The sequence below is a fragment of the Komagataella phaffii genome, chromosome 1 (genome assembly GCF_000027005.1).
Source record: "Komagataella phaffii GS115 chromosome 1, complete sequence".
Classification (NCBI taxonomy): Eukaryota; Fungi; Ascomycota; class Pichiomycetes; order Pichiales; family Pichiaceae; genus Komagataella; species Komagataella phaffii.
Window position 1 is genome coordinate 752,375 of NC_012963.1, and position 23,943 is coordinate 776,317.

The 23,943-nt window shown below is 42.5% G+C and overlaps 13 protein-coding genes across 13 annotated transcripts; 6 read left to right on the forward strand and 7 right to left on the reverse strand.

Annotated features, from left to right (window-relative positions):
- Nucleotides 1-103: 103 nt before the first annotated feature.
- On the reverse strand, nt 104-1,477 carry PAS_chr1-1_0107 (NADP(+)-dependent glutamate dehydrogenase; the record flags this gene model as incomplete). Its single annotated transcript, XM_002489705.1, has 1 exon — nt 104-1,477. The coding sequence occupies one exon, from the start codon at nt 1,475-1,477 to the stop codon at nt 104-106; it is 1,374 nt and encodes a 457-aa protein (XP_002489750.1).
- An 811-nt stretch (nt 1,478-2,288) lies between these two features.
- PAS_chr1-1_0108 (Hypothetical protein) lies at nt 2,289-2,675 on the reverse strand (the record flags this gene model as incomplete). Its single annotated transcript, XM_002489706.1, has 1 exon — nt 2,289-2,675. One exon carries the CDS (start codon nt 2,673-2,675, stop codon nt 2,289-2,291), a length of 387 nt encoding a protein of 128 aa, XP_002489751.1.
- A 259-nt stretch (nt 2,676-2,934) lies between these two features.
- On the reverse strand, nt 2,935-3,858 carry PAS_chr1-1_0109 (Hypothetical protein; the record flags this gene model as incomplete). Its single annotated transcript, XM_002489707.1, has 1 exon — nt 2,935-3,858. One exon carries the CDS (start codon nt 3,856-3,858, stop codon nt 2,935-2,937), a length of 924 nt encoding a protein of 307 aa, XP_002489752.1.
- Nucleotides 3,859-4,135: 277 nt separating this feature from the next.
- On the reverse strand, nt 4,136-4,852 carry PAS_chr1-1_0110 (Mitochondrial matrix protein involved in biogenesis of iron-sulfur (Fe/S) cluster of Fe/S proteins; the record flags this gene model as incomplete). The annotated part of the gene is made up of 1 exon (XM_002489708.1): nt 4,136-4,852. One exon carries the CDS (start codon nt 4,850-4,852, stop codon nt 4,136-4,138), a length of 717 nt encoding a protein of 238 aa, XP_002489753.1.
- A 229-nt stretch (nt 4,853-5,081) lies between these two features.
- PAS_chr1-1_0111 (Protein involved in negative regulation of transcription of iron regulon) lies at nt 5,082-7,217 on the reverse strand (the record flags this gene model as incomplete). The annotated part of the gene is made up of 1 exon (XM_002489709.1): nt 5,082-7,217. The coding sequence occupies one exon, from the start codon at nt 7,215-7,217 to the stop codon at nt 5,082-5,084; it is 2,136 nt and encodes a 711-aa protein (XP_002489754.1).
- Nucleotides 7,218-7,695: 478 nt separating this feature from the next.
- PAS_chr1-1_0112 (Karyopherin beta, responsible for the import of the Toa1p-Toa2p complex into the nucleus) lies at nt 7,696-10,620 on the forward strand (the record flags this gene model as incomplete). The annotated part of the gene is made up of 1 exon (XM_002489710.1): nt 7,696-10,620. The coding sequence occupies one exon, from the start codon at nt 7,696-7,698 to the stop codon at nt 10,618-10,620; it is 2,925 nt and encodes a 974-aa protein (XP_002489755.1).
- A 59-nt stretch (nt 10,621-10,679) lies between these two features.
- PAS_chr1-1_0113 (Subunit of heterotrimeric Replication Protein A (RPA)) lies at nt 10,680-12,545 on the reverse strand (the record flags this gene model as incomplete). Its single annotated transcript, XM_002489711.1, has 1 exon — nt 10,680-12,545. The coding sequence occupies one exon, from the start codon at nt 12,543-12,545 to the stop codon at nt 10,680-10,682; it is 1,866 nt and encodes a 621-aa protein (XP_002489756.1).
- A 179-nt stretch (nt 12,546-12,724) lies between these two features.
- On the forward strand, nt 12,725-13,872 carry PAS_chr1-1_0114 (Putative non-ATPase subunit of the 19S regulatory particle of the 26S proteasome; the record flags this gene model as incomplete). Its single annotated transcript, XM_002489712.1, has 2 exons — nt 12,725-13,256; nt 13,298-13,872. 2 exons carry the CDS (start codon nt 12,725-12,727, stop codon nt 13,870-13,872), a joined length of 1,107 nt encoding a protein of 368 aa, XP_002489757.1.
- An 82-nt stretch (nt 13,873-13,954) lies between these two features.
- Nucleotides 13,955-14,866, forward strand: PAS_chr1-1_0116 (Component of the conserved oligomeric Golgi complex (Cog1p through Cog8p); the record flags this gene model as incomplete). Its single annotated transcript, XM_002489713.1, has 1 exon — nt 13,955-14,866. The coding sequence occupies one exon, from the start codon at nt 13,955-13,957 to the stop codon at nt 14,864-14,866; it is 912 nt and encodes a 303-aa protein (XP_002489758.1).
- An 8-nt stretch (nt 14,867-14,874) lies between these two features.
- Nucleotides 14,875-18,540, reverse strand: PAS_chr1-1_0117 (Calcium-transporting ATPase; the record flags this gene model as incomplete). The annotated part of the gene is made up of 1 exon (XM_002489714.1): nt 14,875-18,540. One exon carries the CDS (start codon nt 18,538-18,540, stop codon nt 14,875-14,877), a length of 3,666 nt encoding a protein of 1,221 aa, XP_002489759.1.
- Nucleotides 18,541-19,077: 537 nt separating this feature from the next.
- Nucleotides 19,078-20,304, forward strand: PAS_chr1-1_0118 (Hypothetical protein; the record flags this gene model as incomplete). Its single annotated transcript, XM_002489715.1, has 1 exon — nt 19,078-20,304. The coding sequence occupies one exon, from the start codon at nt 19,078-19,080 to the stop codon at nt 20,302-20,304; it is 1,227 nt and encodes a 408-aa protein (XP_002489760.1).
- Nucleotides 20,305-20,813: 509 nt separating this feature from the next.
- On the forward strand, nt 20,814-21,857 carry PAS_chr1-1_0474 (uncharacterized protein; the record flags this gene model as incomplete). The annotated part of the gene is made up of 1 exon (XM_002489716.1): nt 20,814-21,857. The coding sequence occupies one exon, from the start codon at nt 20,814-20,816 to the stop codon at nt 21,855-21,857; it is 1,044 nt and encodes a 347-aa protein (XP_002489761.1).
- An 86-nt stretch (nt 21,858-21,943) lies between these two features.
- Nucleotides 21,944-23,773, forward strand: PAS_chr1-1_0119 (Zinc finger protein; the record flags this gene model as incomplete). The annotated part of the gene is made up of 1 exon (XM_002489717.1): nt 21,944-23,773. The coding sequence occupies one exon, from the start codon at nt 21,944-21,946 to the stop codon at nt 23,771-23,773; it is 1,830 nt and encodes a 609-aa protein (XP_002489762.1).
- Nucleotides 23,774-23,943: the final 170 nt, after the last annotated feature.

The window sequence follows — 23,943 nt, forward strand, 5'->3', positions numbered from 1 at the left end:
TCAAATCAAAGAAACGCCTCAGCTCCCTCGGAACTACAATAAGCAATCATTTAAAACCCAAATCATAGAATTTTTTATCTATATGCATCATTATATTACAAAACTAAAACACATCACCTTGGGCGTACATAGCATCGGCAACCTTGACGAAACCAGCAATGTTGGCACCCTTGACCAAAGATGGTAGAGAGTCTTTGTTAGTCTCAGAAGAGTAGGCAATGGCAGTGTTCAAACAGTTGTCGAAACAGTTGATCATAATGTCCTTCAACTTTTGGTCGACCTCCTCCTCGGTCCATTGGACTCTTTGAGAGTTTTGACCCATCTCTAAACCGGAAACAGCAACACCACCACAGTTAGCAGCCTTACCTGGAGCGTACCAGACAGCAGTACCGGAGGAAGAAGCACGTTCGCCCTCGAAAACATCAATAGCCTCCAAAGTAGAACCCATGTTGGAACCTTCGGCAACGTACTTACAGCCAGCTGCAACCAGAGCCTTAGCCTCCTCACCAGAAATCTCGTTCTGGGTAGCGGATGGCAGGGCAACGTCAATGTCTCCAACGTGGACCCATGGGCGGGCACCTGGGATGTACTTGACTGGAGAGTCGGAGAAAGCAGAGTAAGATCCGGTAATCTCCTCCAAAGACTTGAACTTAAGCTTGGCCTCAGCAATAGCACTGATTTGCTGGGTGGTAATACCATTTGGAGCAATGATAGAACCCTTGGAGTCGGAGAGGGATACAACGATACCGCCCAACTCAATAACCTTCAAAGCAGCGTATTGAGCAACGTTACCAGATCCGGAAATGGCGACCTTCTTACCCTTGAAAGATTCCTTACCTTGAGTAGCGTGCTCAATCATCTTCTCGACGTAGTAGACCAGACCGTAACCGGTGGCCTCTGGTCTGATCAAAGAACCACCCCAAGTCAAACCTTTTCCAGTCAAAACACCCTCCCAAGAGTTCTTGATCTTCTTGTAGGCACCAAAGAGGAAACCAACTTCACGACCACCAACACCAATGTCTCCAGCTGGGACATCAGTGAATTGGCCAATGTGTCTGGACAACTCAGACATGAAAGCGTAACAAAAACGACGGATTTCATTGTCGGATCTTCCCTTAGGATTGAAGTCGGCACCACCCTTACCACCACCGATGTTCAGACCAGTCAAGGCATTCTTGAAAATCTGCTCGTAACCCAAGAACTTGAGGATGGACAGGTTAACGGTTGGATGGAATCTCAGACCACCCTTGTATGGACCCAGAGCGGAATTGAATTGGACTCTGTAACCTCTGTTAACCTCAAGTTCACCCTTGTCATTCTCCCAAACGACACGGAATTGTACAACTCTCTCTGGAATGGAGACGACGTCGATAACCTTCTTGTACTCAGGCTTCTTCTCGAACAAAGTTGAGTCCTGGATAGTGGACAAAAGTTCGTTGTAGGCTTGCTCAAATTCTGGTTCTTGTGGTTGGACCATAGTGTAGGTTTGTATGTGTACTGAAGACTTTAGCTACTGGGGCCAGAACTCTTTAAATACTTTTTGACCTCCTTAAACATATTTTTCAGAACTTTATCACTGGCCATAGAGAGGAAGTGAGTGAGAAGACAATAGGGGCACCGCACAGGTATGCAGCCGATAGGAGGTGTTTCCGCTTGTGATTGGCCAATGGCAATTGGTTTCTTTTCCACCCATGTTCAGCCGCACGCCATTACATGGTGATAGGAGAGCCGCATCCACCTGATTGGGCCGGATTTTTACGAGAGCCGATACCGGTCCGTTGACGGTCCATTTTTCAAGAGCCGATATATGCTTGTCCGTTAAGAAGATGCAATCTGGGGTATTGATGAAATTGATAACTATCCAGGGGAGTCGATAACAAGGATAGTGCAACGTAAGGGATATCTATTTTAGAGGATCGTGGAAACTTCCGTGAGTCTCTTCGGATTTGGCGCAACCACACTGTGTTTGCGCGTTTCTTTTTCTCGGTTCTTTTTATTCTCAAGTAGGGCCTATGATGCAGCAGTCGCTAGAACACCCACTTATCGGAGAAGCTTGGGCACCACAGAATTCGGTGAGGCCATTTCGCAGTACACACCGGGGTTCAGCAAAAGACGCTAGTGAACAGAATCTCCGTGGGGATCCTCCTTTGGGGAAAGAATCCACGTGAGGAGAAAAAGGTTAAAAATTTTAAGATCAGGTATAAGGGTAGTATCAATTCTTGAGTTCGAAGGGAGACACTTACTGAAAATAGTTAGTTAATTTATTCATTTTTTTGTAAATAAGAATCTCATAGTTTGGACTTGGCTGGCCTAGTGCTCTTCAACACTGTTTCGATTGAAGCGGCTTTAGCCACATTTCCCTTGATTTTCAGCTTCCCACTCATAAAAAGTTTTTGAGGGTTGGACTTTCCCCGGATCAAACTACGAAGATCGCCATCTTTGATCGTGATAGTAGCGTCAGGCTTCAATTCCTCCAATTCCTCAGTACTCTTCAGTTCTGTTAAAGTTCCTGCCTTTTTCAGATCTAAGGCCCATGCCTTGGCTTTACCCTCCTTATTTTTTACATTAAAGACAAAAATTGCTCTGGTCTTTTGAAGGGTTCTTTCTTTTAGCGCCTCATTTTTGCTGAGGGTGTCAGCTATTCCCTGCAACAATGGCTCTGATTTGAATGACATTTTCTTGACTAGAAGAGAGAATAAAATTGGCCACTGGCTGGCTTATATACAGTTTAGTGCCATGTGATAGCCTAGTCAGCAATCAGTTTCACATGGCACCGAATTCTCTGTTAGTGAGGAGCTTCTGTCTGTAGATGATGCGTCGCGACAAACTCTTTGTCGTGCATTCGACTTGTATGCGGCTCACTATTAGTTCATCTACTCTTAATCTTTTCTTTAGTCATATATTTAGTGCGTATTTAGCTCAGTTAATGAAAGTCTAGACCAGGTAGGAAATAATGGCTGCAAGAGTAGCTCCATAAACGGTGTTTCCGTTCAATAAATATCCTGCGGCATTGGCATACGAGGATGACACTTCTATGGTTTCGTCGTCGTCATAGTCATCATCGGTTGGATAACTGGTACCATTGGTAAAGTTTCCATATTTCGATGTAGAGTTCGTGTAATATTTGCCCTTAGATAATAATGGTGACGTACCATTAGTAACATTCTTTTTGGAAGAAAGCTTACTCACATGAGGTTTTGAGGTTGACGATCCATCCTTCTTTGAAGATTTCACCTTCGTGTCTTCCTTCACAGACTCAGCTGAAACTACATTGTCTGATTCTGGGATCTGACCAACAAACTCAGCATCAACATCATCAAATTCACGCTTGACTTTCTTGTCAACTAACTCAATGTTAGCGCAGGCAAACCTTTCCTGGTTTGCATAGTGAAGGTTGATCGCCAACCCTACTGGATAGGCCTTATTCTTAGGATTCAAGGAGATATAAGGGTCGTAATAGGAATCTTCAAAGCAGGTGGTGTTGATGTAGCCGTGCTTGCCTGATAAGTCCCCGACTTGACAGTAGCTGTCATCTTTGGTCTTGAGACAATCAGCTGGTGCATTATACGGGTTGAAATGAGTACTGGTGGACTCACAAGAAGCTCCAGACTTGAGTGGTTTCTTATGAATGTGGTAATAGAACGGCCCACCAGTTTCAGGCAAACCGGTAATATCAACATGAACTTCTACAGATTTGTTCTTTGCAGTAGAGAATTCAATGATCCCATGTAGTTTGTCGTCATCAAAGTCGGCACGAGCTACGGCACCTGAAGGGGAATCCTTATTCTTAGGCGCTTTTGCAGCAAGAGTGCTTGATGCCATCAAGGAGAGAGTTAGGGTAAATAACTGAAGTTTCATTATAAATGTGATAGAATGTGTAAAAAGTCGATTGAGTGAGTACAATTCTGAAGTGTATAACAGTCTTGCTAGTTTAAATATGCTGAATTTGTGTCTATAAGGCACAAAGGTGGTGCCGCAGAGTTTGAGTTTGATGCAGAAATGATGTTGGTTGTGAGATGTTTGATGTCGCATAGCAAGGCATTCCACCTTTCGCGAAGAAGGAAAAAAGAACCCTTTTCTTTTGTTGTCTCAAATCCGATCTCGGAGAGGAATGTGAGTCAGTTCGGTTTATCATCTAAACCATGAACGATTCCCCACATCCGCAAGTTCCTTTGGAATTGGGGTTCTTAAACACAAACTTGGAGCTGAGCTTGTCATCAACCCAGTCCATCTCTGACCCAACAATACTAAACAAAGCCTTAGAGTCTATCAGAACTTTTACACCGTCTTGTTCCACCAGCTCATCAAACTTACCCGGTTCGGATACGTATTCCAAGTGGTAGGTGAGTCCTGAGCACCCTCTGTTACGTACACCGATTCTAGTCAACTTTGGTTCGGGTAGATCTGATAATGCTCGTAGATGTGATACTGCGCTTGGCGATAGAGTGATCAAAGCCTTGCGGGGGCGCAACGCACGGCGTTTCTTCTGTGTTTTCTGTGTAGGTGGAACAGTGTTGTTCGAAGTTGTCAATGTGGATGTAGCTGTGGATGTGGATAGTTTGGGAGACGATGTAGAATTGGAGGTGACTGAAGCTGGTTTGGAACTATCTTCAGAAGCAGCAGAAACGTCTTTCTCCTCGTTGGAATTCTTGTCCTTCAACCTCCTACTGCGTGGTAGTGAATGTTTCGACCACTTAGAGGCTTCTCCAAACTGCAATGAATTGAAAAAGTCATCCTGCCTGTCGCCAGCAACGGTGGGTCTTAACGTCTTATAAGTAGAGCGAGCAATGGAGCTAGAACACAAAGTCCTAGACAAAGCGCTGTTATATGATCTTGGAAGTAACCTGTACATGATTTCTTATTGTACAGCAAAAAAATGAGGACAATTGAGTTAATAAATATAGCTAAGCAAAAGAAAAAATATGGGAGGAAAAAGGTAGTTTTAACAAGGAGGACGGAAGGGACAGGCAAAATGGATGACGTCGCGAATTCTGGAGAGAGGCCAAAAACGCGCATTAAATGTGAGCAAGCTGACTATTACTGGAATCTTATTGGACGCGAAGAAAATACCTACTAAACTACTAGAGACTCGAAGTTGCGCGCTTGAGCCAAGTTGCGTGCGGCGAGTGCCTCACAAGACGCGGCACTAATGTCTGGTACACTTTGGCATGATAGTGGTTGACCCAATCCACTTCTTCCTTGGTTAGAAGTTTACGATCTATCAGTTGGCGACAGAATGGCACTAGGGTCAATGGAACTAGCTCTAAGAACTTGTCCGAAGTCTCCTTGACTTCCATGACATTTTCGAGCCGCACTCCGTAATCACCTGGGAAGTAAACTCCGGGTTCGTTGGTAACTAAATGACCAGCTTCCAGGGGAACCGTTCCTCGGACTCCAATAGCCACAGGCCCCTCGTGGACATTGAGGTACGAGCCAACACCATGGCCTGTCCCGTGGGTGTAATCCAGTCCATTGGTCCAAAGATGTTGACGAGCGATAGCATCAATGGCAAGGCCTGCAGTGCCTGGAGGAAACTTGAGCTTTGCCAACGCTATGTGGCCTTTCAGGACCAAGGTGTAGTTGCGCTTTTGCTCGTTCGTTGGATTTGAAAAATGGTAAGTCCTAGTAACATCTGTGGTACCCTCTAGATATTGGGCCCCACTGTCGCAAAGATAAACTTTGGAAGGATCAATGACCGCGCATGCCTCTTTCTTTGGAGTGTAATGAACTACTGCTGAGTTGGACCCAGAAGCACTAACTGTTTGGAACGACTGGCCAATAAAATTATCTTGTTCACTTTGGAAAAACTCCAGTTTTTGCGCAGCCTCTAATTCATCCACTAACTCACCTTTGATGCCCACTTCTTGCCATAGCCATTCATAATATTTAACTAAAGCAATGGCATCCTTGATGTGAGCTTCACGAGCATTGGCTAGTTCAACTTCGTTTTTTTTGGCCTTGATAATAGCCACAGGAGAGTCTATTACTCTTACGCGATGGGGCGATATTACCTGGCGGGCCACCTCCCAGGAACAATCCTTGGTGACTAGCACTGTATTAGCTGGTAGACTTTTTATGCCATCATAAAACTTGTCGTAAGGTCTCAAAGTGACAGAACGTTCCTTCAAATAATCCGAAATGTTTTCAAACCTTTCATGATCATCCGTGTAGAGAGATACTTGATCGTCATGAATTATCAGATGAGCATAAAACAGTGGACTATATCGAAACTCAGAACCTCGCAAGTTGAGTAACCAAGCAATATCATCAAGGGCGCTGATCACCAGCGTTTGTCCGTTTAAGACAAGAAGAGCTTCTTTAACTTGGGCCAGCTTTTCTTTAGTATCCAAACCCGAGTACTTTTCGTCCAGTAGCGTAATAGGCATTAGTGCCCTAACTGGACGTGGTTCAAACTTAGTCCAGATAGCATCTATTAAATTTTCTGTAACGGGGACAAATTGAATCCCCAACCCTTTTTTTTCGCCAGAAGCAACGTCGTCAACCAAACCCTGCAGAAGATGGGCCTCAGAGTAAGTTATCAACTGAGGATCTACTCCTATCTTAACATTGAACCCAGACTCATCAGCCATCTTGACGGCCAGCTGTACAGTAAATTCTTCCCACGATATTTCTCCGGGGATATTGAGTTTAAACAAGTTCCAATTAAAATCCAGTTCATTGGCAGCTTGGGTAAAATACCTGCCGTCAGTAGCCAAGTAAGAGGTACCTTCGGGGTCATCATTCATACACTGTACATTTCTTGTGATAATAGCTACGCCAGCGGATCCAGTAAATCCGGAGATAAATTCTCTTCTTTGGTCTGCCAGTCCTGTGTATTCTGATTGGTGTGAGTCCTCTGATGGTACAATGTATACACCAAGATCGTACTCTGTCATCTTCTTTCTCAGCTCTAGAAGCCTTCTGCTTGTATTTATCTCCTTAAGTCCTTCTGAACACGAGGAATCCACAGTTAGGACCGACGAAGTCTTTCTACTAACACCTGAGGCAGACCCCAAAGCAACAGATTTAGATCTGTTGGCTAATCTCTTGGCGTAATACGAGCCCATTCTTCCCTGTCTGGTAAGCAAACCAGGAGAGCACGTACAGTTGTTACAACTTCTTGGGGCACGTCCAGCAACTGGAGCTGTCGCCGGAGTGGTGTGAACCTGTCTCAAAGAGTAAGTCGACAATTTTGCCTGAACTCCGTGAGTAGACATCTGAGACGGCAAAAACTTTTTTCTTTAACCAAACGTATAATACGTCACTTTTCTATGTTCCTTGATCTTGAGACCTTGGTAGGTTTACAGCAAAGTAATAGAGAGCAGATAACGAAAGGAAAGAAAAGATACTGGATGGGCAAAGTTCTTTATAGTCCCGGGTGGTCTGTCAAAAAATTCGAGCAGATAATGGCAGGCGATAGGTGGTGGAGAGAAGAGTGTCGCCCGATAGATACATGCTATTGATGAGAGGCCTGATGAACTGCCAGGGATTGGGGTAAACTTTAGAACAAGAAAAGAGTGGTATCAGCGTGGTTTGGCAGAGGTGTGAACAGGTCTTAGGTAGCTTCTGTGGCACCTGCTGTTCCAACAGTATTGCGCTACCGTACATCCAACATCCTTTTTCATCGCATCTCGTATAAACCAACCATCTCAGCCTTATCTCACATAATCTCTTTCGCATATTGCCATTAGTTTCATGGACTTGAGATCAGTAATTGATTTAGTCGAGGCTCTGTATGCTCCAAATGACCCTTCATCGATTGTACTGATCCAGAAGCAGCTTCAAGACGTCCAACGGTCAGAGAATGGATGGTTGATTGCTGATTCCCTACTTGAACAAGAGTCCATCAATTGTCAATTCTTTGGTGCTCTAACTTACACAGTAAACTTATATCTGCATAGGGAGAGTTTGGCGAAAAATCAGGATAACATTTCATACGAAACAGTGACCCAGAAACTGCTTTTCCACTTTAATTCAATTTGTAAGAACCCAAACTATTCAAGTAAGCAACTGGTGGTCTTGAAGAAACTAATGAGCAATCTGGCCATCATCTATATCAATACTTATCAGCAATGGGAAGATCCTGTTAGCACTTTTAGAATGACACTGTACAACAATTCAGAAGCACCAATTGGTAACGAATTTTACGACTATTTGACTCTACTATTTACCACCCTATTGTTGGAAGAGATTCATAGAAAACTGACCATTGACCTCACTGATTCAACGGAGTTTCACAAATCTATCCATTCACATCTGTACCCTCGCATTAGTTTGTTGATACAAAGCTTTCAAAACACTACAAACGAGACGATAATTATTCAGTGGCTATCATTATTGGCAGCTTTGGTTCAGTACGTAACTCAAGCTGAAATCCAGTCAACCATAAGATACGGAAGTCTCGGTGAACTTTTCTCTCCTCTATTTAACTTTGCCACTGGTAGAAGTATAGAAATATCCAACAAAACCATAGAAGTTATCACTTTGATTCTAGATACAAATCCGAGCATCTTTCCGGCAGAGATTAACGCTGAGTTGGAACAACTCATATTTGCTGGTTGGGGTGGAAAATACTTAGATCACATTTTACAGGATAAAGATCTGAATGAGGATGCAATCAACAAGTATGCCATGATGATTAATTCTTTCATTGAACCTCAATTGCTAAAACTTTTACACCAGTTGGGATCCAACACAAACGATGCGTCCCGCAAACTTGATTCTTTGGTAGAACTATCAACTGTATTGTGTAAAGAGTTCATCTTTTTTTGGAATCAATTCGCCGATATCTACCTCGACGAAGAAGACATTTTAAAGCAGAAGCCAGCATGGTCGGAAACTCAATCTAAAGTGCAAACCATACTATCCAAATTAGCCGAAGTATATTGGAGGGACAGTCACATATCTGAAGACTTGGATTTTGATGATGATGATGAAATCCAAGATTTCGTTTCTTACAGAAGAGACATTGGAGATTTTTATGAAACAATTTACCCAATTCTCAAGATGCCATTATTGGAGCACTTAGTGAGCAATATTGTATCAAATTTGTCAAATGCAAATAATAACTCTTTGCAGACTATTGCGGACATAGAGTCGTCGCTATTCCTTATTCAGACGCTGGCTTGCAATTTTAACGAAGATAATGCCACAAGCGAGATTTATTCCCTTCTCAAATCTATTTTAGATTCTGGTTTGTTTGAAACAGTCATTCAAAGCAATAACAAATTATTAGTCAAGACCAGCATTCAATTTCTGACATCGTTAGATTTCTTTTATTCCTCTCAATTAGGAGAACCATACTTGGAGTCAACTCTTAGATTCCTCTTATCGACTCCAAATGAACATCAAATAATTGCATCAAAGGCCATCTCGTCCATCTGCAATGATTGTCGGATATCCTTGGCTCCAGTACTACCCACATTCAAAATACTTATCGATCAAATTGTTGTCGACCCAGAAGTTAAACCTATCATAAGAGAGAGGATTATTTATTCATATTCTTCCATCGTACAAGGTATTCGATCTCCATCTGACCAAGCTAATCTCATTCACTCTTTGTTGAATGGGATCATTTCTAAGGCAATTGAAGTACAATCCCAACCGGAATTCGTTGATTATCTCCAATCATTATTATCATCTATTGAGGAAATTGGAAAGGCAATGAGGCTTCCCTCTGATGTGAACGACTGGTACACACCTGAAGAAAGAGATGCCGTGTACGCTTACTGGATTGAAGACCCCCTCCACATTAAAAAGCAAATCACTGAAGTAGTGAAACAGTTTATGATTTTGAATCCTCTTACTTCTGATAATTATATGATGAACGAAGTTTGTACTGGAATTTTGAAAGCAGGTTTGACAGAAGCTATTCCAGGTCCTTTTGTTTTTGACACCTACTCTATCATCGATCTGTTGAATGCGAAGATTTTGCAATGTTTTTCCAAAAATTCATTGAACGTTGTTCCATTACAGTATTCTTTACTAGAATCCTTAATAAAGAGCTCGTCAATAGGTTCAAATTTGTTGACGACCACGCTTCAGCAATCATGTGTGGAGTATTTGGCTATCATCCAACAGGATCCTGATCTAGCATTATGTTTCCTCAACATTTTGGTAGTGATACTTGAGAAGAAACCAGGCATACTAATAAAAGGCTATCTTTTGCATAACATATTACCATTCGTTTTGGAATCTTTGGGTTCTAAAGAAAAATTTGTGCTTAGATCAGGCTGTAAGTTTTGGATCAAACTTGTCACTCTCAGAAAGGGAGACAAAGAAGATTCAGTTATTATCAGAGACATGATTGAGCATACCGAACTAGGGCCGTCATTGATATTCAAGTTGGTTGCTTCGTTCTTGATGGCATCTAGATCTGATTTGGAAAACTTCATGGAACTATTCAAGGTGATACTTGTCAAATATCCTTTGAACTTCAAGAAATGGTTTAATCTAGCATTTGAAACTATCAACAATAACCAGCTCTTGAAAAAACAGATTCCTACCAATGATACCGTTAGGCTAGGTCAGCAACTGATGTTAACTCGCGGTTCAAGAAAGGTGAATGACTTACTGAAAAAGTTCTGGCTACAGGTAAACGAACTAATAGAATATTCTTAAAGGAACAAGTGCCTTTAATGAAATTAAAAGAAAAAATACACCGTACGTAGAACTCAAACTTAATTAACCTTGACACCCTCAAAATAATCTGCCAATGCATCTGCTTCCAAAGCGAAATCCAGTTTGGCCAGAGACACGGCATTATACCGAATACGGGTTTGACCCTTGTAAGAATCCGGAGATGCCTTTACTCTGAACGAAAACTCCTTCATTTGTATCCTGTTGAATACTTGCTGGAATGCATGGTTATTTTCAGACATGTCATTCTCTTTCAAGTCGATCAATTCACCAGCTGATTGTCCCAAGAGCTGTTGTGCTTGGTCGTCAAATAATGTGACCCATAGTTGTCCTGTGTGGTCTACCACAGACAATGTCAATATATAACGATGGTTCGGTTTGGGGTGGTTGACATCACACTTTTCACACCTCCAAGTATCGTCACTCTGTTGGATGACTTTTCTATTGCAACCCTCGGATGCACAAGCTGGATACGAAAAGTTTTCTGTCCTAATATAACTGATGTAAGCTTTAATGGAGAAATAGTCCGGCTTGTCATTCTTACCGAGTTCTTCAGACTGAGCTTGCAAAATGGTTTTGCGGGACTGAATGTCTTGTTTCGTATTCAAACCACTGTTGGAAGATACTTCGTTTTTCAGGGACTTAAACTCCTGATTGGAGCCACCTTGTTGATCATACCATGCTTTCAACTGATAAGCCTCTGGAGAGTCTGGATTAGTGATTATGGTAGCTGATTGAGTCAATGAAAGACTTCTGCCACCAAAATCTTGAACTTTAGCACCTTTAAACGCAACTACTGATCCAACAGGAATGTCAAACTCAAGAGCAGTGTTATTCCACAACCCTACAGTTATAGCAAATCCAGTATTATCTACAACTTCAATATCTCTCCTGTCAAATGGTCTTCCGGTTGACTTGGCCACGATTTGGAAAGCAGGATTCACCACTTTGATGACACCAATAACGTCAATAATGGCATTTGCGTCAAGATCCTGTACCTTGTTGAGTTTAACAAAATTAAAATGAAGAGAAGGGACATCAGATGCATCCTCTGCTTCGATGATCTGAGTGTCCCGATCCAAAGCTAATTCGTAAGTATGGGTAAGGTTGGAAAATTGAGGTTTTGCTGGCTGAATACGTGCTTTGCTGATGTAGTAAACCTTGCCCTCTTGTAGGAGGTCGTAATATTTATCTGCAACATCGTTGAAAGCAGTTGCTCTGATTTCATTAGTTTCATCTAAAAGATTCACATTGAAGAGCTGACCTTCACCCCTCTGGTTGGACCATTTTCTCATATCAGATTTATAAGAAACCCGAGCCTTAATGGTCCAATTATTCTGATAGGGGTTTAGTTGATCAATTGCATGGATATTTGGAAATTTAGCGGTACTTGAATTGGTCTGTTGGGGTTTGGACGTAACCTGTGCTGACAGTTTTGGCTTTGCATCTTCTTGGTGATGTGATTGCGCTTTCTGCGCAGGCTCTTGAGGCGCTGGAGAATTCATTGAGGTGCCCAACAAGTCTTCGTTGCTTTCTCCAGAGTGGTTGCTGAAATATTGGTCTACACTAGTTGGGGATGGGTTGATTTTCTCCTCTTGAAATCCCAAAACTTGAAGATTATCGATGATCAAGACGTGTTTGACAGGACTTATCATTGAAGCTTTGTACTCGAGCAATTGGACAATGCTTCCCTTCTTGATTCCTTGAGCTTCGGCCTTTTCGACCGATTCAGGCCTAATAACAGCGTTGGCATTATACAAACCATCACAAAGGGCGAGTCGAAGCCTTTTGCCCGTATTGTTGGGAATTGCCTTCAAATTCAAAACTTGAACCGTCAAAGGTTTTAGTCCACCTTTATAGCCCTTCTGGAAGATTTCAACCAAACTACCTTTACTGAACTCTGTCATTGTCTTAGTCGTAGAGTGAGTAGAGAAAGCGTGAGACGCGTTACATACGTTCTGATGGCAATTTACGCGATGCGCGATCAGCACAGGGAACACCCCGATGACGGGTGCCAGAACTAGGTGATTTCGTTTTATCGCGCCTTCGTTAGATGCCCTTGACTTTCCTGTGTCAACTCCCAACGATGAAGCTTGTGAGAATTCAGGACAGCTTTTTGGACGTTATTAGTGACGTGGAGTCTGGCCGTGTGAATCATGAAGATGTTTGGGCTGAAATAATTGATGGCAAAACCAAACCTAGCAAGTTTAGAGTCTACAAGGACAAGCTAGAACCACTCAGTCCAGGTTTGACGTTACGTAAGCTAGATCACTGGAAATATCAGCTCTCAGATGAAGAGTCAACATTGAAATGTGTCTTCCCCGTAGAAAAGTATGACTTTATTTCGCATAAGCTCACGTCTGTCAATGTTACGGCAAAATGCAATTTTGTTGTCGGAGACCGCAATGGCCGACTGTTGTATGGAAAGCTGGGATCAAAGAGGGATGAGTTGAAAGAAGTAATGGCTCATGATGGTGGGATCGTAAAGGTCCTTTATTTTCCATCTGATAAGGTCCTGCTTTCCGCTGGCTTGGACATGATGCTAAAAATTTGGGATTGTGAGACTGGAGACAATGCAAGAACTTTTTCAGGACATCAGGCATCGATTACGGACTTCAGTCTGGTTGGGAGGGGCCAAACTTTGTGACATCATCCTTAGACGCACAATTGAAACTGTGGGAATGCTCTAGTGGGATGAGCGTTGCCTCGATGGATTGTTTGTGTGGAATTACCGCTGTCAAAATACATGAAGACAGGAGTCAGGCCAATTCAGTGGTGAATACTCGTATCGAAAACCTCTTTGAGGTTGAAGGAAAAATTGCCATCTGCGGTTTAGAGAATGGTGATGTGAAGTTCTGGAGGATTGCTGACCAAGCTCTCATAAAACATCTAGATACAAGTAATAAGACTGCAGTTACCGATCTGGCTATCGCTGGGGATGCCGCGTATGTAGGATATTCCAATGGCAAATTATTGGAAATTGGATTGACAGATTTCAAGATCAAGGAGCTAGTAGACGTTGCAGAAAGAATTGACAATGTTAAGGTCATTGGTTCATATATTGTGATTTCCTTTGGTTTCGGAAATCTGGTTGGTTATAATATCAAGGACACAGAATCCCCAATTTATTTCACTGGCCTTGAGAATGACGTACCAGTAGCAGATATTTGCATTCAGAATAAGTCTATCTACGCAGTTGGAAAATATGGTCTATTTCAAGAGTTCCTGTTGTAGAGGATGTGCATGGCGAAACATTTCACATCCATGCATCTCCACCCTCACCGCGACAACTCTCAATACTGATCTCTCATTTTTGATGAATATTACCTTCCATACATTCGAAATGGCAGAGACCAATGGGAACGAAGTCCTATCCATGTTCTTCGATGAAGAGTTTGTGCCTCATGCATATGTGGACGCTGTTCTTGTCAAAAGTCTTCCAACGAACACCACATCTCAGAAAGTTATACCCAGGGGAAGCCTCCAGCCTAACACCCAATTGAAAGGCCCATCTTTTCTACCAGTAAAGCAACTCCAATCCCTTCAAAGTAATATTTCCTCTTTGCTTTCTCACGTCGACTTTTATTCTAACGAACTGACGAAAGACTTAGAACAACAATTGGACAAATTAAGATCTACCGCTACCGTGCTGTCCTATACCTCCATTGGCGACGACACCTCAAGCGTTACAAGATTGGAATACTACCTGGACTCATTGTTCAACTCAATAGATACACTGCAAGAGGATCTTGTGGAAATCAACGAGAAGATCACGAACCTCCATCTAAACACAGATCCCCTGGATAGGAAGATAATGGACGAGTTGAAACAGTATATGGTGATAAAACAGCGTATGAATGCAGTTGTAAAAGTTTTCCAGACTGCCCAAACGGTTGCAACAACCTCATTGGTTGTAGATGATGCTTTGGATTATCAAACGGCTCCTACTTCGGCTAATACTCATGATCGTGTTCCACAAACAGTGACAGTATCCGTTTTTTCGTCATCTTTGAGTATGCTCCAAGAGGCCATTCTAGAAGAAATGCAAAGGGACAAACCGAAGAAAGAAATTAACCACAAGCTAGTTAGCAAATGTGACTCCATGATTCAACTGCTTCCAGTCTTCAAAGGTCTTTACAAGTTCTATACTCCTTACAATGAGTTTGTGAAATTCCTCGAGGCTCAAAAAGAGAGATACTTATACAGTAAAGATATGAAATATAAATAATCAGCTAACTACCTGGATGAATCACTAATTTCGTTTTCATCCTCTCTAAAGCTTTCTTTGGGGCTTGCCTTCCACACATCGGGATGCCAGCCGGCAACAGCTCCACCTACCACAGTGGGCACCATTGTGGCCAATCCTGTGGCTGTAGTATGTTCAATATCACTGGCGCTGCTTCCTCTTGAAGACAAATTGATCAATGTAGAGTTAGCTGATGAACTGGATCTTGATCTCCATTTGAAAGGATTCAATGGTAAAGACTCATGCGATCCCAGAGATAATTTAGATAGTCCATCCTTGGCTCTTTCGAATGGAGAAAGGTACTGTAGTTCCGTGTTTTGGCCTCCGAAAGAAAGTGGTTCTTGTCGTTTATTCTTACCTAGGTTAAACATCCCTAGTGATATAATCCGGACTAAAAAGTGGAATGCTCTTGTGGGGAATAATTTTACAACCCAGACGTCGGGAATAATTCTAATGAGAATACCCCACGGCAAAGCCAGTGCTCCGCATATCAAAGCTGTAGCCCATTGAGCACCCGTTTGACGAGTAACCGAAAATGCTGCACCACCAACGAACATAATTAAAATCTGTAAACCACCTATTATAGCAGCAATGGACAAAAAGTACCAATTCCTGAAGAAATGTTGAAAGAAATTAAGATTTCTCGCAGTAATCCTACTCCTCACAGTAGTCAAATCGTCAGCTTCATCTAACTTCCGTGTTACCCAAAGTTTGAAAAATTGTAGCCAGACAAAAGTGTTGAAAGTTAAGGCATGAATTTGCGAAACTTGGTGATCAGTTGGTTCCGAATCGAAGAATATTCTCTCCCCTGCAAAATATATTGTGAAAGTGATAATCAGTTGCAATGTCGATTGGCCAATAATCATCTTCCACATAGAAACTGAGATCAATGGAGCATGTCTTCCAGCTGGCTTTTGATCCAGGAAGCTATCATCAGGCTTGTCAGTGGCCAACGCTAAAGCTGCCAAAGTATCCATAATCAGGTTGACCCACAGCAACTGAACCGCAGTAAGAACGGACTTACCTTCTTCAGAAACAACGGCAGAAACAAAAGTTAGCACCACAGCAGTAACGTTAACAGTCAGCTGGAACTGGATAAACTTTCGAATAGACGTAGACACAGTTCTTCCCCACTTAATGGCATTCACAATGGCAGTAAAATCATCGGTCATCAAAATGATGTCAGATGCTTCACGAGCAACTTCTGTTCCAGAGCGTCCCATAGAAAAACCAACATCTGCCAATTTCAAGGCTGGAGCGTCATTAGTACCATCACCAGTAACCGCAACAACTTCACGTTGGTCCTTCAAAGTCTCCACTAATAACCTTTTATCATCAGGTGAGGATCGAGCTAGCACGCAGAGAGATGGAACGATTGCGTGACGCTCTGCTACAGAAAGCTTTCGGAACGCTGGACCTTCCATAACTGCAGTGGGGTCATCTAACCTATTTTTAGGAAGAATGTTACAGTTGGATGAAATCGCCTTCGCCGTAATCAAATTGTCACCAGTGACCATTCTCACCGTAACTCCTGCCTTTTTACATTGAAGGACAGCCTCAGGTACACCAGGTCTTAAAGGATCTTGAATACCAACAATACCGTCAAGTGTAAGCCCTGAGTCAGAAGATGAAGACTCGTCATTTTGTATGACAATGGCAGGGACAGTATCTGTTTTTCCATTAGAAGCAAAATTTCTCGAAGAGTCATCAACGACGTCACCAAAGAGTAAATCAGGATCGGCAACTGTTTCGTCAACGGTGACATACTTTTGAGGTGGCCAATTGGTAACCTCAAAATCTCTGTGAGCCAAAGAGATCGTTCTCAAAGCGTCAGAAGCATAGTCTGTGATTAATGATTCCAAAGATGACTTAATGCTGGTGGAAATCCTCGTAACTGTTCCATCAACAGTACATCTAGATACACATCGAGAAAGTACAATTTCAGAGGCACCTTTGATGTAGAAAGTGTATAATCCTTCTTTTTGTTTCACAACAACTCCACTCCATTTGCGGGCACTGTCAAAAGGTATGACTTGAACAATTGATGGTTCTTGCATTTGACGAATAACTTCTAAAGAACAATCATCCAATGCACGAAGATCATCTTTAGCAAATAACAACATAGCACATTCAGTCTTGGAACCAATGAAGTGCTCAGAAGATCCAAACATTCCAAAGTTAGGCTTCTTTTTGAAGAAAGGAAGTTTGGACCAAAAGGATTGATGGCGAAGGGTTGAATGGCTGGTAAGAGTTGCAACATCACCGTCCTCGTGCACGTTTTCGAAAGCAGTAGAATTAATCAGAATGTTGGTTTTTATATTTTTTGACAGCTTGTCAGAAAGTTGAGAAACTTCCTTGTGACATCCTTCTAAGGAATCAAAAGAGATATTACCCATCAATCCTCTAACCACACGCATTCTATTTTCAGTCAAGGTTCCAGTTTTATCGGAACAAATAGCTGTAGCAGTACCCATTGTTTCACAAGAGCGCAAAACCCTTACTAAGTTGTAATCTTTGGCCATTCTAGTAGTAGCAAAGGCCAAGGCCAGAGTCACAGCAAGTGGTAAACCTTCAGGAACTGCCACAACAATCACAGTTATAGCGGTGATCAAAATATCCACGACGTGCGATCCCTTCAGAGCAGCAGAGATATCATGGAATCGTCTTCCTGGAGCCAGATTAGCCAAAAACTTGATCAACAAAATGATAAACAAAATCAGAGCAGCGAGGAAACCAAACTTTGAAATACCGTCAGCTAGGTTGGATAGACGCATTTGCAACGGAGTTTCTTCGGTATCGACTTGCAAAGAGGCCAAAATTTTACCATGTATGGAGTTCGGACCAACCGAGGTAACTAGAGCTCTACCCATCCCTGATAACAGTTTAGAACCAGATAGCAAGAAGGGGTCTGGTATATGTTTCTGATCACCAATATCAATTTCAGAATCTTCAGGGATGTTTTCGTTATACCATTTCAAGGCCTGGTCTGCAGCAACCTTTCTGATAGTATGAGTTTCACCTGTTAACGCAGATTCATCGGTCTCGCAGGATCCATGAATTAAAACACAGTCGACAGGAACGACGTCACCAGTTTCCACCGATAAGATGTCACCCACAAGTACATCGTAAATTGAAATGACTGTCTTGGCACCACCTCGGAACACAACGACTTCCCTTTCGTCTTTCATCGCATTCAATTTGGAAAACTGGCGCTCTTTTTGCCAATCGTTGAGAGCAGAAACAACCACAACCACAGCAATAGCAACGATGATTGCTACTCCTTCAATCCATTCCACTTTGGGGATCTCTCTCCCTTCAGCATCATGTTCAGGGTCTTGCCCGAAAGTTTCATATAGACCTAATGCCAGTGAGATCACAGCAGCCACAGATAAGAGAATCAGAATTTTGTCTTTGAATGCTTCGAAGAGCAGCCTCAACAAGGAGGCTGTCTTTTTGAGTGGCAGTATGTTCTCTCCGTATCTCTCGATTCTTTCATCTTCATCTGGGAGAAGAGGGTCTAACCCTAGCGACTCGTTGGAGGCTAGACTATCGACTAGGGCATCGATACCACCACACTCCCTCTGAAGAACCCGCAAGGACTTGGGATCGTGCAGACTTGATAGTGTGGACGGTTCTATGTCAAACTTCGAAGGCATGGATAAAAGAGCATGTGGGTTTGGACGATTATAAGTGAGAATTAAAAGGAGGCTATGTCGTGGGAGTGATTAGATGAAAAGATAAAAGCACCGAAACGTGAGAAGCTGCAGGGGATCCTCGGGGAGGCGACCCTGGGCGGAGCGCCCATAATTGCTATCCGGCTAGATCTCAAAAAAAAAAAATGGCCACAACTTACTCCATCTTCGTGCGGCGGTCTCTGGAAGGAAAAACCTAGAAGGAGCAATGCATACTCCGTAGGGGGCAGCAAGTTCCCCGTTCGAATACCATCTTCTCCCTCAGCTCTCTAAATCTCCACACTCATCTCACCCCCATCGTCAACACCTTACAAGCGTCAAACTCGACCCAGGGAGCAACATTCACTGGCTTCCTGCTAGAAACTGCCATCCTTGCTCTCTTTAGGTAATTTCTGACCAATACAATCCTCTCAATTCTAATTAAACTCGGAATTCAACTTTGCATTACCTAATTGTACCTTCACTTGCTCTCCCGTTCCCATAGGTATTTTTATAGGAGAAATGACCGAATCTGCATTCAGCATCTCCCATTTGCACGTCATTACTCCCACTTTTATGCATGTGCTCAAGTATAAATATCCAGAGTACTCCACCCCTAAGTCCTCTTTTTTGCTCTTTTTTCAATCTCTACTATACATTGAATCAATGGTTTCTAAAACAGCTCAAATTCTTGCCGGTGCCGCCGTCGTTGGTACTGGTTTAATTCTCTACCAACAGAAGAAGCAGGAAAAACTTCAGACCCCCATCTCGTCTGGTCGGTCCGGAAATAACCCTGTAACTGTGGGTAGTGGCATTGCTCCAGCAGTTGACAATCACACCAGATGGTCGCAGTCTCCGGAGTCAAAGTTTATTAGCACAAAGTCCTTGGGAGGACCTCCTGCTAAGCAGGACGCTTACAATGATGCAAGATATCAGTTTGAGCAAGCTCAGCAGAAATTTGAGGACACGAAGGCCTCTTGGTGGCAATGGGGTCAGCAAAAGTCGGATGAAGTATCTCGTGAGTCCGAGAAGCAATATGAAATTGCTAAGGCCAAGCTGGAGGATGCCACTCAATCGTTGCGTGAACAAGGACAAGATGCCCTGGACACAGCTGATTCGCAATATCAGACCTGGAAGTCTCAATGGCAATCCAAATTGAACGATGCTAAAGAAAAGACTGATGATTTGGTCTCCCAAGCAAAGGAGCAGACTAAGAGCTTTTCCTCTGAGGCTCGCTCCAAGTTAGACAAGTTCAGACAGGAGTTCAACTCCAAGAAGGAGGAGCTTCGTAAGAAGTATGCCCACTTGTCTGAGGAAGAGCTAGACGGAAAAGCATTTGAATCGCTGAGAGGCTGGGGTGAATCGGCCGAGGCTTTTGCTAGAGAGGAGTACCTAGAATCTAAGAGAAATGCTGCTGAGACTAGAAGCACCCTGCAGAGAGGGTACGATTTATCTCAGCAAAAGCTGAAAGAAGCTCAAGATGAGTTCAACCGTACTAAGAAAGCCTGGTTCTCATGGGGTAAGGATCAAAACGAAGAAGCCCACAATCTGGCTTCCAGAAAGTTGGCTGAGGCCCAGAAATCCTTTGATGATGCCTCCAAACAACTTGACCAGTTTACAAGCTCTGTCGCCAAGAGCGCCAAAGACAACAGTGATTTCGTAGTCCAGAAGACAAAAGAGGGACTAGATGTTGCTAATGACAAGGCTCAAGATGGCCTTTCTTCTGTAAGCAACTGGATTCGTAAGTAGTCGATAATATTACCATTTAGCAAGTAGCAATAAAAAATGAAATGAATTAACAAAAACTGATGGACGAGTTGGGAATCGAACCCAAGACCTCTCCCATGCTAAGGGAGCGCGCTACCAACTACGCCACACGCCCAAAAATATGGAGGCTGGAATGAGCATGAAAAGTTCTAGTAGGATCATGAAAGGGTGACTGAAAACTGTCCATCGGCCCCAAGTTTGATAAGGCAGGGGTTTGAGTATCTACTAATTATCCACAGGACCCAGTGAAGTAGTCGAATTCTGTCTCATCGGTTTTCAAATTGTCAAGGCTAAATTATTACACCGCAGTTTACCAGTATGCAGAACAGATGCCTTTGATCTTAGTAGTAACAAAGATAAAGCTCCACAGATTTGAATCTTCTATTCTTTACTTAGTTCATCGAATCTAGTTTAAAAATATGACCCACTTCAACTTCTGAGCGATCCCTTCCAACATCTGAAATTTACGATCGCGTCTGCCTTAACACGTAATGACCTACCCAACTATTGAGAACCAACCTGTTAAAACGTTCAAAGTTCTGTTCGTCAACCAAGACTCCTCGGAGAAATTGAAGTTTGTACAGCTAGATCATCCTAGATTGAACGAACGGTGTGATTACCTTTACGATGAGCAAAATAATCAACTATACGAACTAAAAAGGTTCAATGGGGAACACGATAATCCTCATTCGAAGAAACACAGAGCTGTATACGACCATAGGGGATTCATGATAAGATCGTTAATATTTGCCGAAAAAGAGTCCATTGACGGGTATGTCGTGGAAAACAGTGAAATATTAGTGGCTACAAAGTTCAATGTTATCTATCTGCTGTTGAAATACTTCATAATGACAGAGCTGCGGGGTATGAACATTAATGAACTGGACGAGAGCAATCAAAGCGGGAGATTCTTAAATTTTGACGACTTAATAGAACAACTGCAGGAGAATTCGGTCTTCCAAGGTCTGCCAGAGGAATTTTTCGGCAGTCTTGAACCAAGTCTAAGTGAGATTTGCAAGGTCATAAGAGAAGGCGACGAGAATTATTATAGAGTGTCGCCAGCAGCTATTTTTCAGTTCTTGAACCGAAAGGTGGAAGCACTGCAGAAGAATCTACTAGAAACCGAAAACACAGTTAAACAGTTCCTCTCTTCGAAGTTGAGCAAACCAATCGATCAAGGCTCTACCAAAGAGGAGGAAGTTCCCCTAGAGATCCTCGACCTTGCAACCAAAAGAGCAGCAGTTCAACTCATATCGACATACTTACCTCAAAGCCTAGGAAATTGCCTTTTGGGACAATTTGAAAAGGATTGGGAGACATTATCTAATCATCAACTACTTGTGGAGAAAGCTTTTCAAGAAAGGCAGATAGCCGAAGAGAACCTTGCGAAATTGAACGAAAGCATTGGCAATTCCAGCTCCTATTTTGGTAAACGCAAGAATCAAAAGACGCTTGCAGCTCCTAAACCCAAAGTAAAGAAAGTAGCCGTTGGCAAGGGAGCACTGGATGGGTTCTTTAGGGCCAAAGCCAAGTAGAGAGTAGACTTAACACATTCGAGGGTAAGTAAGACATAATTTATTTGGTGCGCTGCGCAACTCTATCTAGATCCACCATTCTATCAATGTTCAAGAAACATGAGCTCTACGTGTATGATTTACCAGTGAAGATCCTCGATTCAATCAAAGTATTGTACTTCGACTCTTTTTCAACGATTTCGAAAGCTCCAGAGGCCAAAGAACTGCAATCAAATGAACCGAAGGTAGACTCCAATATTTGTCGAGTTTGTCAAAAAGAACTGAATAAGAACGACTCAGAACAGTTTAGATCCCATGTTCAAAGTGATTTGCATAGACTCAATCTGAAGAGACAGGCGGCAAACCTTCCCATTGTGAATGAGGAGGAATTTGAACGTTTAGTTCAAGATGACGATAATGTATCGATATCTGGATCAGACTACGACTCAGAGGATGATTTGGGTAAAGACGAATTTGCCTCCGAGAAGTCACGTTTGGAGACAATAACTGAAGACTATGGTGATCTTTCTTTGAACGACGTGAGTTTTTTGAATACAAAGTCACCATATATATGCTTCTCCTCAGACTTACTTCCAGCTGAAAAATGTTTTGGTATCTACAAAACGATATTTACTGATCTAGATAATTCCAAAGATCCACGGAAATTGTTACAGGATTTGAACTCTCAGAAGGATAAAGATAGTCACATTTCAGCGCTGTTCATGATCGGTGGAGGTCATTTTGCCGGTGCCATTATCTCCCACAAACGTAGGAATGTCAAGGGGAACAAAGGCTCTGAAGATCAACTTTTGGAGCAATCGGTGGAGCTTGTTGAGCATAAAACATTCCATAGGTATACGACAAGACGTAAACAAGGTGGTTCTCAAAGTGCCAGTGACAATGGTAAGGGAAAGGCCAACTCTGCTGGAGCCTCTTTGAGACGCTATAATGAAGCTGAGTTGCAGAAAGACGTTAGAGAACTGTTGGGTAACTGGGCCCATTATTTGAAAGATTGTCAGTCTGTATTCATTAGAGCCAATGGATCCTCTAATAGAAACATCCTGGTGGGATATGAATCTGCGCCGTTACAGAACAATGATCCTAGAGTCAAATCCTTCCCCTTCACTACAAAAAGAGCTACTTCCTCCGCGCTTAAAAAAGCTTGGGTTCAGCTGACTCATTTAACAATCTTGGATACGCCAAAGAGTGATGAAAAGTTAAAGCAGAAACTTCTTAAACAGCAAGAAAATATCACCAAGTCCAGATCCGGTGGTAGGAAAGACTCTCAAAAAGACTCAAAGCTAGACCCAGAAGAAATACATACGGCTGAAATTGTGTCTCTTATAGAAAAGTCCAGAGCTCCAGCTCTGATAGCATACTTCAGGAAGAACAAATTGGCTACGGATTTTACACTGAAGCCAGAACAAAAATTCTCTAGTGTTTCAACTCCACTTCATTATGCAGCAGCACATGGATCACCCCATATTTGCCAAGTGCTTCTAGTTAACCTCAAGGCTGATCCAACGATTACCAATTCGACAGGGCGAACACCCTGTGAGATTTCAGCTAGTACACAAATCAGAAGAGCCTTCCAAGTTGCAAGAAAGACTCTTGGTGAATCTGCTTGGGATTGGGAGAAGGCAAATGTTGGACCTCCAAAATCTAAAGACGAATTTGATCAAGAAGATGCCGAGGTTTCCAAGGCTGAAGATGAAAGAAAAAGGATGATAATTGAAGAGAAATTGGCAGAAACCAGGCAAAAGTTTGAGAACCAGTACCAAGAAAGGTATGGTTCGGGGACTAAGTTACAGCAGTTCAATACGGTTACTCAACAAACAAACTTAAGTTCCTTATCAGACGATCAAAAACTAAGGTTAATGAGAGAGCAGAGGGCGAGGGCTGCCGAAGCTAGAATGAAGTCTTTACAGAATAAATAGATTTGGCATGAGATAATCCATCCACTAATATTAATTTTCTTCAAAGAACACATGATGTAGTAACGTAGTCATGATTATGAAATCAAGGTATTGTATGATTCCATATTGAGTTGAGATAGCTTATTAGTAGCGGATCTCTGTGTCAGTAGAGTTACTGATTCTCCTTGGAC